At 35.8% G+C, this 15,141-nt stretch overlaps 1 protein-coding gene across 1 annotated transcript; it reads left to right on the top strand.

Moving 5' to 3' along the window:
* The first annotated feature begins 11,011 nt into the window (after positions 1-11,011).
* Positions 11,012-11,491, top strand: LOC110099095 (putative calcium-binding protein CML19). The gene has a single exon (XM_020826132.2). It carries the CDS (start codon positions 11,012-11,014, stop codon positions 11,489-11,491), a length of 480 nt encoding a protein of 159 aa, XP_020681791.1.
* Positions 11,492-15,141: the final 3,650 nt, after the last annotated feature.

Below are 15,141 nucleotides of genomic sequence, written 5' to 3'. Positions count from 1 at the left end.
ATCTGATATGTTAGATGGCTGGTTACACTCCACTAAAGGTCATTGTTTTAACTTGTTGCCGATCCTCATTTTATGGTATCTTTGGAAAGCGTGTAACGAGGCTAAACATGAGAATATTAAGATGGAGGCTTCTTTAGTTATTAATAATATTAAAATAAAGGTGTTATAGTTATATAATTATAAGATTATTACTTTTAAAACCTTCTCTAGATGTAAAAACTTAGCTAGAGTTTGTGGTATTAATGTGGACTGGGTTAACAGTGCTATGGAGGATCCCTTTATTGTGTGGAGGAAGCCTAAAACTCCATTTGTGAAGTTGAATACTGATGGTATGGTGGGTTTGACGAAGGCTGGTGTGGGTGGTCTCATTAGGGATTGCAATGGGGAAATATTAGCTGCTTTTGCTGCTCCTTTCCAGCAATTGGATGTGCTGGTGGCTGAATTATATGCTTTGGTATTTGGCCTGGAAATGTGCATTAAAAATGGGCGTAACTGGGTATGGATTGAAGTTTATTCTCTGTGACTGGTTCAAATTATTAGAGATGGCTTTTCTGGAAATGCTCAATGTTTTTATATTATTAGAAAAATTAAACTGCTGCTTAACAATATGAAGTTTGAAATCTCTCATATATTTAGGGAAGGAAACGGATGTGCTGATTGGTTAGCTAAAAAGGGAGCTGATCTTAATGATTATGAGGAAGTAGATACTCTGAATTTAGATACTGCTTTTAAAGGTTTGTTGATGATGGATAAATCTGCTCTGCCCCATGTCAGGTATGGGTAATTCCTTTGTTCTGAGTATTTTTTATACTAATTTTACTGGCGTTGTTTATGTTGTGGCTGTTTCTTTGGCGGTTAGCTTTTGTTTTTGGGTTAACTGCTGGTGGCTGTTGGTTTGGGATTATTTCTGGTTGTCTGTGATGGATGACCTCTGTCTTCGAGTTAGTCTTACTGTTATTGCTCTTAATCAGAACATTAACTTGGGTTACATGGTTTTTTTGTGGAGTATGATATATTTCTGGATGGTTTTTAATGATGTTAGTTTGTGTGCTGCTGCTATTTATTTTTTGATGGTTGGTGGGCAGCTTTTGGGTTCGGTTTGGGGTAGTTCTGGAGACAGTTGGTTTCTGAGAATGTTTGGGAAGTATATTACTTCTGTTAAAGATTACTGGTTATGGTTGCTGATTTGGTTTTTCAATGTGGTCTTTTACAAGGCTGGGTGTTATCCTACTGCAGCGGCTGTTGTTCCTCATTTTGTGGTGGCGTTTGTTTGGGAGAATGTTGTTTTCTGCTTTGTTTTTTTGGACAGGGGCGTTTTTTCTGCTTTGTTTTTTCCTTATTTTTGCTGGAGGACTATTACGTGTGGTTTGGAGATTTTCTGCAGTGATATCATCTGTCGTGGTGTTTTACTTGATGGGAAATGTATTCTTAACGTTTTCGATAGGTTTGTTTTCTCGGGTTTTAAGAATTGGAATGGTGGTACTGACAAGATGAGTTTTGCTGGGAATTTTATTTGGAGGGCTGTGGTTGTCTGCTATGATGTTGTAAATCTCTGGGAGAGTTGGTATCACTGGACTCATCTTTGTTTTTGGTTTTTTATGGATGTTAGCTTCTATGATCAGTATATTTTTTTTGTGATAGCTACCTTCAGGAAATTATACACTTTTCGTGGTAAAAGCTGCTCTGCTTTTAAGGTAATTTTATTTTGGTTTTTAGCAAATTTTGGTTGTTGTTACTGCCTTTTTTGCAAGAAGACTGAGCGGAATGTCATCATCATGAGCTTCCTTTTTTGGGTTCTGTTGACTCACAGACCTAGTCTTATTTGGCATTATTTTTGTAATAGTAGAAAAAGGAACCACCGGCTCATAGGTTTTGATTTTACTTTTTTACGTGTAGCTCTTTCGAGCAGTAGTGAGCTGGAGGATCCTTTTAAGGACCTTGTAAACGCTTTTTGATTATTAACGCGTAGGCCCCATGAGCGGGTTTTAACCAATATATATATATATATATATATATATATATTCAATTGGATTAGACAGCTTTTTTCCTCAAGAATTTGCTTTGGTGAAGGGGCTTCTATGAATTTAACTAAATGGTGTCCTTACTTTGATTTTGCCAATCAATCCCTCAATGTCCTTTTCTGGGTCACTAGAAGTTCATCTTTCTACAAAGTCAAAGCTGTTCACATTGGTTCCTTAATTAGAAACCATCACCAATTAATTTCAGTTTCTTTTCACTACTTACTTAAAGATGTATACTTATTTCTTATTTCTAAATACATCAAAAAAAGATTAGACCAAATTATTTTTTGGGAAACTTAAATTGAACACTGAATAACAATTTAAATTCGGATTTTATTTTCTTATTAATTAAAAAACTATTTTGAATATGGTAACCACATGAAAATAGTGTTATGATAATTTGTTTTACTTAATCATATCACATCTAATTAAAAATTATGAATTAAATAAAATTTTCAATAAAATATAGAAAAGTTTCAATCTTATTATCTTGTAAATATTTATATATAGATAACTCACTATATTTGAAACTTTCAAAATAGCCTCATTTTTTTAACTGTAGTTATTATGTAGTAAATAAAAAGGGATAGTCATTGTTTTTGTTGTAATAATTGTTTACATGTTGGCAAGAGTTTCAACTATTAATAAATTGCACAAACAATTCATCTTTTCTATCGAGTAAATGTTCAATAAAATCAATTAATCCTTCCTGTCATTATTTTTTCCCTAAAAGTTTATCGTTCGTATTCACATTTTCATTAAATAAATAGAAAAAAAAAATCAAACTTTTCTATTTTTAAATGATTTCTTTGCTCCTAATAAACTGTTAGTCTAAGTAGTAAAATTCAAAAATATTTAATATCATTGAAATACTATACTATCATTAATAAACTTAGAGTTTATTTAGGGCAACTGCAATTTTTATAGAGAAAATTATGAGATTATTTTGAGCAAAACAACTTTTTTTAAACTAATGTGAGTTATAAATATATTTTTTTCTAATAAGGTTGGAAAACAGCTTTCTTACTGTTACCGAATATAAGTTGATCTAGTTGTAATAAAATAACATTTGATCACAATAATATTTCTAGAAAACACCATGAAAGTGTTAGCAAAATAAAAGTATGTTTGAGGTCTGAAAGCAAAACAGTCAAGAAGTTGCTCCATGAAACTCTTACATTTGGATTTGTAATTTTAAAATTTTAACTAGTGAGGAAATAGTTATTTGATAGTTCTTTGAGAGATATCTAGGATTTGTTTGGGACGAATTTCATAATGCTTATTATAACAGCTTTTTAGTACAGAAATTTTAATTTATGTGAGCAGTAAGAAAGCCATCTTATACAAAGCATTAAGTGCCTATTTAAGATGGTTGTTCCTTATAATGGAAGATTATTATAAAAAAAAAAAAATTTTAAAGCTCTTTAAAAACAGCTTTCAAACTCGTACAAATTTTTTTTGAAAACAACAAAAATATAAAAGCCAACTAGGACTATAATAAAGGTTTGAAAAATAAAACATTAATAAAATTATCCTAAATAAAGTCTTAGTTCCTAAATCATCATTGATAACTCATCAAAATTTGACCTTTTTTGCCCTAGCCGCCTCCCGAGCTCTGGCGATTTTCGTGCGAATCCCCTGTTCTTGCTTTCCCTGCTCCTTTTCGTTGCTCTGGTTTGATTTCGGAAGCTCTTTTGTGGCTGGATCGCTTTCTGGTCGCTTGAGGGGGCCTCCGGCCCTTGGTCTTTTCCCTTTTCTGTAAGGAAATGGCTTCCTCTACTCCTCCCGACGCGTGGGGTGGTCCACCTCCTGGATCTGTTGTTTCATCCAAAGGTTTGCTAGTTGATGGTATCCCTGCTACCTCTTCTCGTTCGTTTCGCGATGTTTTAGCTGGATCGGTAACTTCTTTAAACCCTAGATTGTCTCTTACTAAATCCACGGTTAGAGGTGTCCCCGCTTTGTTGATATCTAATGATGACATTCTCAAACTTGCTCATCCTTACCAATTCACTCTTGTCGGGAAATTTTCTGGTCGCCGACCCAACCTAGTTGCTATACATAATTTTTTTGGTAAATTGAAACTTTCTAGAAATTTCTCCATTGGATTGCTAGATGCTAGGTATGTTTCTATACAGCTTTCAAACGATTTGGATTATAGTCGTGTTTTTGCCCGCCGTGCGTATTATATTCTTAATTGCCAAATGCGGCTTCTTAAATGGACACCTTTTTTTGACGTTAAGGAAGAGTCGCCAATTGTCCCAATATGGATTTCTTTTCATAATCATAGATTACATTTTTTTAATTCTAATGTTTTACATGCTCTTGGCACTATATTTGGAAGACCCCTTCAAACAGACCAAGCTATGGCCTCTCGTTCTCGGCCCTCTGTTGCTCGGATCTTGGTTGAAATAGATATAACCAAAAAAAATTCGAAAGAGGTTTGGATTGGTTCTGAGAATGCGGGTTACATGCAAAAAGTTGATTTTGAAAATGTTCCCGATTTTTGTGCTCATTGCAAAATTCATGGTCATTCGATAGCTGATTGTTTTGTGATTCACCCAAATCTAAGGGTCAATAGCAAGGTTCCCAAAAAGGTTGATGATCTGGTTCCTTCTGAACGTGACTTGAATTCAGATGTTATCAAATCCTCTGATAATGATTTAATTCTACAAGATAAGGTTCCCATGATAGAGAACAATGACATAGTTGGTCAGTCTTTTGATTCTTCCATAAGGATTTGTGAGGAAGGTTTTAAAAGTGGAACATTAAAAGATAAAGGAGTGGGTGTGGAAACTAGTGGTAATATTTTGGAGGAAGTGTTAGACACTTTAAACATGGCTATTAACCAAGAAAGGGCTCTTTTAAAGAATGGGGAAATTGATGTGAATAATTTGGAGATTGAGGATGATAGTATTCATCATAAAAAGGAAGACTATGTTAGTGGGAGTGAAAGTTCTTCTTCTAAACATTCTGTTGGTAAAAAGTGTTCTAATGGTGATTTGGAGGAAGGTGAAGTTGGAGAAGGGGGTAACATTGAAATATGGATTCCTATGGAAGAATTAAAGGATTCGTCCAAGTCTATGTCTCCGGCCAAAGAGAAAAAGAAAATTATTGAAATTGGGAACAACTCTCACTCTCATTCTAAAAAGAAAGGTAAGAATCCTATGGGCATTCCTAACAGTACCCCTAGAATCACTAGATCTTCTACCCATTCTATTAATGGTTAAAGCTCTTTTATGGAATATTAGAGGTGTGGGTCGCTCTCTATCCAAGGATAGAGTCAATAACTTGTGTAGGATTCATGGTATTCAAATGCTTTTTTTGATGGAACCTTTGATTGTTGCTAATAAAATTATTTCTATCAAGAAGTTTTTGGGCTTTGACAACTCCTTTGGTAATTGCACCAATAAAATTTGGCTCTTTTGGCATTCTTCCGTTTCTTTAAATATCATGGATGATTTACCTCAAGCTGTTCATGTTAATTTTCTTTTTAATCATACTACTTGCTATGCTTCCTTTATTTATGCTTCTTGCTCTAGAAATGGTAGAAGAACCCTTTGGAATCAGCTTTCTGATTTTGCTTCCACGGTTAGTGGACCTTGGCTGGTTGGGGGAGACATTAATTGCATCTCTTCTCCTAATGAAAGGGTTGGGGGTAAGCCTCCTAAATTTAACAATATGGAGGATTTTAATGACATGATTTGTAATTGCAATCTGCATGATATTGGTGCTTCTGGCAATCTTTTCACTTGGAATAAAGGTGTTATGTGGCAACGTCTTGATCGCATTCTTTTTAATAATTTGTGGATTGACTATTTCTCTACTACTCATGTTACTCACCTTACCTGAACACTTTCCGATCATTCTCCATTGCTTTTAAGTTTTTCTAACGTTATTACTAATACCTTCTCTCCTTTTAGATTTCAAAACATGTGGCTCCTCGATGCTTCCTTTTTACGGATTGTTAAGAATAATTGGGAGGCCCCCTTGGCTCCTTCGGATAATGTTTCAGGTATGGTTAGATTTTGGTTAAGCTCAAGAGGATCAAGCAACTTCTTGTTTGGTGGAATAAATGTGTTTTTAAAAACATTTTCACTAATATTTTGGAGGCGGAGGATGAGGTGAAAAAAGCTGATGAGACCTATATGAATGATTCCTCCCCCGTTAATTTATCTCTCCTTAATGATGCTAAAATTTCTTTATATAAGCTGCAGGAAAAAGAAGAAGTTTATTGGAGGCAGAACGCTTCTTCTAAATTTCTTGCGGAAGGTGATCGTAACACTAATTTTTTCCACAACATTGCCAATCACAACAAAATTAGTATTCAAATTCATAAAATTAGTGATTCTGAGGGGGATATTATTAAAAATCCTGATGTTATTGCCCTTTCAGGGACTGATTTCTTTCCTAAACTTTTTAACTCTAATTTCACTCCTATGCTAGACACTGATTTCTCCTTTATTCCGACTTTGGTTTCTGAGGAGGACAATAATTTACTGACTAAAACCCCTTCTATGGTTGAGATTAGGGAGAATTTAAATAGTATGAATGTTGATTCGGTGGCCGGTCCTGATGGCTTTACTAATAAGTTTTTCCAAAAATCTTGGGACATTATTAAGGATGATCTCGTTAATGTTGTTTCTGACTTTTTTAGTGGCTCTATTTATCCTAAGTTTTTTACTTCCACTTCTATTGCTCTCATTCCTAAGGCTCAAAATGTTTACTCTTGGAATGAAAACCTGTGGACCTCCGAAAGAGCACCGCGCAAACGGGTCAATTGGAAAGGACAAATTGGATCGTGCGTACGACTAACCATTGAGGATAGAGGCTGTCGCCAACACACCCCGATGGGTAGTAATATACACGACCTAGTCACAGGTTTCCCCCACCCGATGCAAGAGTTCGAATGTGGTTTAATAGATGTGGGACCGAGTTTCCCACGGGCGCAAGCCCCCGTGGTTAATTACATCCCAGGCCGGAGTCTGAGAAAACTCTCGATTAAGGATCATACATTATCCTCTCCTAAAGTGGGAATTGGTACATGGGTATAGACTAGGAAATCCTACTCAAAGGAAAGAAAGGTCCGAAGGGCTGAATCAACATGCGTGGTTCATACCAGCATCCAGAGGCTCTAAGGTATTAAAGGGAAACTGGAGAATCCCCTATCTCCTGCCCTCTTCATTATAGCTATGGAATTTTTATCTCGTGGACTGAACCAGTGTTTAAGAATGAATCCGAGTTTGTATTTTCGGTCTGGTGGTGTTTTACCTCTCACCCACCTAAGCTTTGCTGATGATTTCATTATCTTTGTGAATGGCTCTATTCGTAATATTCAAAACCTTTTTTGTGTACTTGATAATTTTCAGAAGACTAGTGGGTTAACCTTTAATAAAGCCAAAAGCTCATTTTTTACTGCTAAATCGATTTCTATTTCTCGTATTCACAATATTGAAAGGAAAACGGGTTTAATGATAAAGTCCTTACCGATGAAATACTTAGGCACCCCTTTATTCAAGGTCATAAACAGTCATTTTTATTCGATGATATTTTCAACGCTATCCAAAAGAAACTTAATTCTTAGGCTTTTAATTATTTATCTTATGGTGGTAGACTTGTGCTGAAACATGTTCTTTGTTCCATCCCTATCTATGTGCTTCACACTGTGGTTCCGACTATTAATGTTTCTAAAAGGTTGGAGGTTCTCTTCAACAAATTTCTTTGGGGTTCCAAGGCCGATTCTAAGGCTATCTTATGGGGGTCTTGGAAGAATTGCTCTGGGACTATGGATGAGGGAAAACTTGGATTTAAAACTGTCCAAGAAATGGCTCATACTTTTAATTTTAAACTTTGGTTCAATTTTAGGGCCAAGAAGAGTCTTTGGGCTAAATTTATGTTCTCTAAATACTGTGGGGCGAAACATCCGTTAAATTGTGTCTTCAAGTTGGGTGATTCTCCTAACTGGAAAAGATTATGCAATATTAAGTGGGAAGCTGAGGATCTTATCCAATGGGGCTTAGGTTGTGGCAATATTTATTTTTGGCAAGATAAGTGGTTGGGTAATTTTTCTATCGATAATCTATTAAATATTCGCTCTACTTCTTTTTGCAAAGTTAATTAATTTTTTATAAATGACAATTGGAATATGAATTTACTTCACAATTTATTACCTAACTTCATTATCCAATTAATTATGGGTATTACTATTCATTCGGATGTGGAAGATTGCATTTTGCCTACCGTTTTCAATGATGGCCATTTTAGTTCTAAACATGTTTGGAAATTTATCAAGCAACCTATGCCTACTAACTTCATTAATGTTGCTTATTGGCATAATAGCATTCCTACTACTTACTCTTTTTTGGTGTGGACAATTTTGCACAACTATCTGCCTATGGACAATTTACTTATTAAGAAAGGTTTCTTTATTGTGTCTAAATGTCAATGTTGTTATCACAGTGAAAGCTTACTTCATGTTTTCTTTCAAGGTCCCATTGCGATAAAAGTTTGGATTTACTTTGATAATCTTTTTAAAGTTTTTCAGACCTTTAGTTGCACCTCTATGTATGATGTTCTTGCCGTTTGGTTTATTAATATTAAAGGTCACATTCGTAATATCATTCCTGTTTTGATTTGTTGGTATATTTGGGAGAGTAGAAATGCCTCTAAACATGTTAGTGTTAGAATGGATGCAAATTCTATCATTTCTAAAATTAAGCATAAAATTGTTCAATTGTTTGTGGCTATGCTCCTCAGTAACGACTCTTTCAAAGGGTACCATCATTTGGTTAATGAGTTTGGTTTGAGTTTTATTTCTCCTATTACTGTGCCTAACAATAGAATTATTTTTTGGGAAAAACCTTTGGAGGGGTGCTTTAAACTTAATACCGATGGATCCTTTAGTCCAACTGGTTCTGGGTGTGGTGGCATTATTAGAAACAATAAAGGTTATGTCATAAAGGCTTTTGCGGGTCCTTCCATTGCTATTAACGCTATTCAGGCTGAGCTGGAAAGTTTGCTTTACGGTATTAAGCTTTGTATCTCCATTGGTATGGCTAATATTTGGGTGGAGGTGGAAGCTATGCTTATTATTCACTATATCAAAGGTCAATGCTCTGTTAATGCTGACAATTTCTATAAAATTAGGGATATCAAACATTTTTTGTCCCTTTCCTCCTTTAACATTACGCATATTTTAAGGGAAGGCAATGCGGTGGCTGATTTACTTGCCAAAAGGGGTTGTACTCTTCTTAACTTTGAGGAGTACGATGAGTATAACCTTCCTATTGGTGCTATTGGTCTTGCTAGATTAGATCATTTGAACCTGCCTTATTTTCGTGTGCATTAACTGGTTTTTTTGGTTGTCTCCATGTTGTTTTATCCTGTAGCTTGGTGTGCTTCCCGTGCTGTGGTTCTGAGGGGGGGATTCTGTTTGGCTTTTTTGTTGGCTGCATTCCTCTCCCTAACTGTTTTTGGTTACACTCTATGGTTGGATGCAATTTTTCTTCTGGGAACCTGGTTACATGGAAGTGGTTGGTGGTGTTTTGCACTGACGTCCTAAGGATGTTTTGTTTTTCTTGTTTACATTTTGTTTCCATCTGTTGTATGGGCTGTATGTTTTGGCTGTTGGTGGTTCTTTTTCCTTTAAATTATGTGCTTTGCTGGACTGGTTTTTGGGTTAGAGGGTACCTTGACCATTCGGTTTTCCTTTTCTCGAGCCTGGTTACTGCTGTGGTTCTTATTTCTGATGTTAGTTTTCTGCTGGAGGGTAATGTCTTTCGCTTCACTAGACTTTTCCAGTTCATTTTCACTGCTAATTGTTTGGCCATCGAGAATAGCCTGTTACTTTCTAATATCGGTACGCCCTTCACGCAGATTTACAGGTGTTTTCTTTGTGACATTTGCGATCTTTATTACTTCCTTTTGTTGAGAGTTTTTTGCAGGCCTATACTATTTGATCAAGTGGGAATTTTAAAGAATTGCAAGGTACTCTTTATTTCTAGCTGTTTTGCCTTTTTTTGTAGTGTTCTTCAATTTTGCAGGAAGATGGTGCTGAATGCTGATTTAAGGATCTTCCTTTTTTGGGTGCTGTCTACTTATAGCCCGAGCCTTTTGTTTTATTATTTTTGTAATCTTAGAACAATGAACCATCGGCTCTTAGGTTTTATTTCTTTTAATCTTGTAGCTCTACGGAGCAGTAGAGGGCTGGAGGATCTTTTTAAGGACTTTGTAACCGCTAATTTTGATATAAACGCGTAGGCCTCTCCGTGGGTTTTAATTAAAAAAAAAAGTCTTAGTTCCTAATTTGTGTTTAGGAGCTCAATCTATTTTCGTGACCTTCATCTTGATTAATAAATATCATCACTTATCTTAGGATTAATTATTCTGCGCGGAAGCTGAACCACGTCACCCTAGCTCGTGAATGTGGCTCGGTACAGCTCGGTACCGCTCGATAACACGGCTTGATACCGCTAGCATGCTGCATTTTGATAAATCTTCGGTTGACGTTCTGTGTCCGACATCCACACGGAATAATTTTTCTTATCATAGTGAGGCAATAGTCGTCTGCAAATCGAATTCAAAGAAATGGTCTAGTTCTGATATTATAAATTATTAAGCAATATATTTTAATAATCATTTTAAAATACGGGTTTATATATAAATATAGCCGGCTCTGCTACGTCCGCTCTGTATTGAACTAATAACCTACACGTCACAGAAATGGTCAATAGAATAAGATGCAGAAAAATAAATTTTTTTCCTGCCCTATCCACACGCAAATGGCGGATTGACTGATCCTTGATTTTCTTTCCGTAGGCGCTATCACTCTCCTATAAATAGTATAGCTCATTAACTACCTGCACACCAAAGCAACTGCAATCTAGCTTCCATAGTCATTCCAATTCAGAACGTGCCTCTCTCCCTCTCTCTCGCTCTCTCTCTCTCTCTCTCTCTCTCTCTCTCTCTTGCTCTCTCTCTCTCTCCCGACTAATATGAAGGTAGCCTCTGGAGTTTCCTTTTCCAATAATGGTGAGGAGTTCAATCGCCTTTTCTCCCGCATTGATGTGGACGGAGATGGTAAAATTTCTCAAACTGAATTTCAGCTTCTTATGATGAGAACTACTGGAGAAAAACTTAGCTCGGAGGACATCGAGGCTATGCTCCAATATGCGGACTCGGATGGAGATGGTTTTCTTGATATGGAAGAGTTCATGGCAGTGGCAGGCATTATTGATGACGCTTGTCATGAGGTGGAAACAAAGAAAGAAGAACAGTACTTGAAGGAAGCCTTTAGTCATTACGAGATAGATGATCATCAAGGTTTCATCAACGCCAAGAGCTTGAAGAGGATGTTGAGTCGGTTGGGTACATCGAGGCCAATCGAGGACTGTCAGTCTATGATTTGTCGGTTTGATCTCAATAGAGATGGCTTGCTTAGCTTCGATGAGTTTAAGGTCATGATGATGCTTTGATGGCTGAGTTGAAATATCTCATGTACATGTCTTTTTTTACCCCTTCTTCTAATAAAAAATTTGTTTATATGATGTTTAGGGTTTTTTTTTTTTCTACGTTGTACAAATTTTTTTTTTTGGTTTATGATACGGGACAAGATCAAGTTTTCATATTATTAACAATTTTTTAAGCAAAAAGAAAATATATCATTGATAAAAAAAATATAACATTGGCATGCAAAACAAAAAATAAAAGCACCAAAAATAAATGTAAAACTAGAAAACATGAAAACTTAGAGATCTAAACAACTCTTGAACTTTACCTAATAATAGATGCCAATCATTACACTGTTCTCTACGTATTGCCGTTGCCTGTTAATTGTCACCCAAAAATATTCTTCTTAGCACCATCGTATGTCTTATGTCACCCAATCATCATAATCATCTATCATTTTTTAAAGTTTGTGTGGGGAGTTAAATCCAAAAGAATTAGCCTGATGCTAATCAAGAGGAGGATGAATTGGATATTTAAAAAATCTTCTTTCAACAAAAAGAAAAATGTTATCCTTAAAGCTTTTTTCAACATCTTAAAATAGATAATCAATACAATGTAATACCAATCACATATTTTCAACCAAGCATTTATATCTAAAAATAAATGTGGAAAAGAAAGTGCAGAAAAAAATCAGAAAAAACACACCGGATTTATAGTGGTAAGCCCTTATAAAATTACTTCCACCTTCACCAGTGTGGCGGAGTAGCCAGGTCCTTTGACACCAAAGAGATCTTCTTCTTTTCAAAACTTTGCTCAAGAAAAATCTTAAATTTTATGGTACTAACGTGCAAGCTTGCCAGAACAATTGTGTGAAATCCCCTAGAGTAGAGTCCCTTGAAACCCTATCATAGAAACTTCTCCCTCTCAAACCCCACCCTTTCCTCTCTCACTTTCAAGTTCTATCTTCAAGTTTTCTCTAAAAGAACGAAGACACATTCTACCAAAGAAACTTATGAAGTATCTTATGAAAGCTTAAATAGAGGTCTTCAAAAGATCGCTAGTATGTGTTGTGACCCATGACCCCGAGTTTGAGATTTTGATGATGACAAATAATGTCGCCTGAACTACTCTTCCTTTAAAATCTTTTATTGTTTGCTATTGTCCGTTAGTACTAATATTTCAGGAAGATCACAAGCCACTAAGAACAACGGGAAGACTCAGGACTAATTAGATTAGGAGTATGAGTCTCACAAAGTAATTTGTTATTTATTTTATTTTTTATTTTTTTGAGTCTGGCCACAAAATGCAGGTGAGTCTGAGCAATCATGCACACACATAGGGGGAGAGGATTTTTAAAGTAAAATATATTATTTTTCATTGTCTATTAATCGTACTGTATGAAGTTATTTCATACTGTACGATATTATATTATAAACGTGTTATGTGAACAAATCGTACGGTATGACTACTATCGTACTGTACGATGTATTTCAAATTCAAAACCCTAGCCGTCATATTAACTTAAGTAAGTTATTCTGTGTCATTCGTACTGTACGAAGACCTTCGTACTGTACTATCTATTTTAAATACATACTTAATTTAACCCGTGATTAGTGCAAGAAATCAAGGCTTAATTATAAATTGAAAATTGTATTGTACGAATACATTCGTACAATACGATGAACAGAGACAAATTCAGATTATCCCGGAGATCATCCTGGATGATCCCTTATTTTTGTCTCATTGTACTGTACGATATATATCATACCATACGATGAACAGAGACGACATTTGATCGTCTCGGAATTTGTCCTGGATGATGCCTTGTTTTTCACCATTCGTACTGTACGATGTGTATCGTACCATATGAAGAACATAGACGACATTTGATCATCTTGGTTATTGTCCTGTACGAGCAATAGTGTTGAGGATCGTACTGTATGATTTAGTATCGTACCGTACGATTAGATTTTAAACTGTTCGTATGACTTCGTACCATAAAGCCTCTTTATACATGTCGTATTGTACGATAAGAAATCATATTCTATGATTATAACGGCTACTTTGAATATTTCAGGGATTTTGGAGCCTGTTTTATGTGTCAAAATTGTTATATTTTGAGAGAGAGATAAGAAGAGGAAAATGTGGTTAGAGAGAAAATCCTTGTGAGAGAGCTCTAAAGAAGTTTTGAGGGGTTGAGAGAGGAAGGAGAAGTTGAGCTTGGTGAGCGAGAAGAGTTGTGAGGGAAATCACATGGTTGCTCTGATCTTGCTGCATCTTGCTCCTCCTATAGCCCGGGAAGAATTTGAGGGAGGCTCTCTAAGGGGGAAACTCTTCTACATCCGTGACCTTAAGGTACTCTACGTACCTTCTCCAGGAGGGAGAAAAACCAGAAGATTTTTTGCCGTCACCAGGAGGGTGAAAATAGCGCTTGGCACTCTGCCACGCCGGGTTGGTGTAAGGGCTTCTTCGCTTTGCCGAGGGGGGCAAAAGGAGAGCAATAGTTTGTAGTGAAATTCCCGGAGCGGAGGACTCCGGGTAGTGGAAGTAGGTCATGGTTTGACCGAACCACTATAAAAATTTTGGTATGTTTTTCCCTTATAGCTTTTTATTCTTGCGTGCATTTTTTTTTTATAATACTTTCTTGGTGAAAACTTGTGAAAGAACAAGGATTCTATTATTGCACGATGAGTACAATTGTTTACCTTCGTAGTAGTTTAAATTTTCTTGTTAAAAATTTAAAAACATCAAAAAAATTAGAACTCCGTTAGACTTCGAGCTTTTAACATTATTCCAGCCGTTCTAATGACACTTTTGTTTTCTCTTTAAGAAGTTCTTGAATTGTCGGGTCATCAATGCAATATCGTCTTCTTCCTCCCCTGTAGAGCTGTCATTTTCTGAGTTGTTTGCTTTTAGTGCCACCGTTCGCTCCTTCTTCTTTTCACCTGCATCACTTTGTCTTTGACTCGCTCCTTGCTCGTATGCAATGAGTGACCCAAAGAGAATATCAATAGAATAAATGTTAAGATCGTTAGATTCAGTGATAGTAGTTATCTTAGCATCATAGAAACTAGGAAAGCATCTCATAATCTTATTAACTTTCTCAAAATTTGAAATCTCTCTATCTAATGCATGCAAGGATGTCACAATTTGGGTGAACCTAGTGTACATGTCAGATATTGTTTTGCTAAGTTCCATACGGAACAATTCATAATCATGCAATAGAATGTTAAGCCTAGACTATTTTACTTCACTTGTTCCTTCGTATGTAATGCACAATCTATCCCAAATCTCCTTACCAATAGCAGAGGTAGAAACTCTCATATAATCCTCAGACTTTAATGCACAAAAAAAGAAATTTAAACACTTAGCATTCAATTGGGCTAATTCCCTATCCTCATTGCTCCATTCATTGAAAGGTAATGGAGTTTTCACTCCATTCACACTTTTAAATGGTGCAATATATCCATCATTGACTAACATCTAGATGCGGTAATCAATAGATTGCAAAAAGGTAAACATTCTAATTTTTCCGAAATCAAATGAAATGTTATCAAAAGGAGGTAGATGGGTTATTGTATAACCCTCAGCGGTGTTACGATTACCAAAATACGACATGATCGTTTTTCAAGGTTTTTTTAAAACACTATTTTTGAAAGCAGGCTCTAATACCAAT

Source organism: Dendrobium catenatum, unplaced genomic scaffold (assembly GCF_001605985.2).
Source record: "Dendrobium catenatum unplaced genomic scaffold, ASM160598v2 fragScaff_scaffold_621, whole genome shotgun sequence".
Taxonomy (NCBI): Eukaryota; Viridiplantae; Streptophyta; class Magnoliopsida; order Asparagales; family Orchidaceae; genus Dendrobium; species Dendrobium catenatum.
The sequence above is the reverse complement of the archived record's forward strand: the minus strand, read 5'-3'. Positions and strand labels throughout refer to the sequence as shown.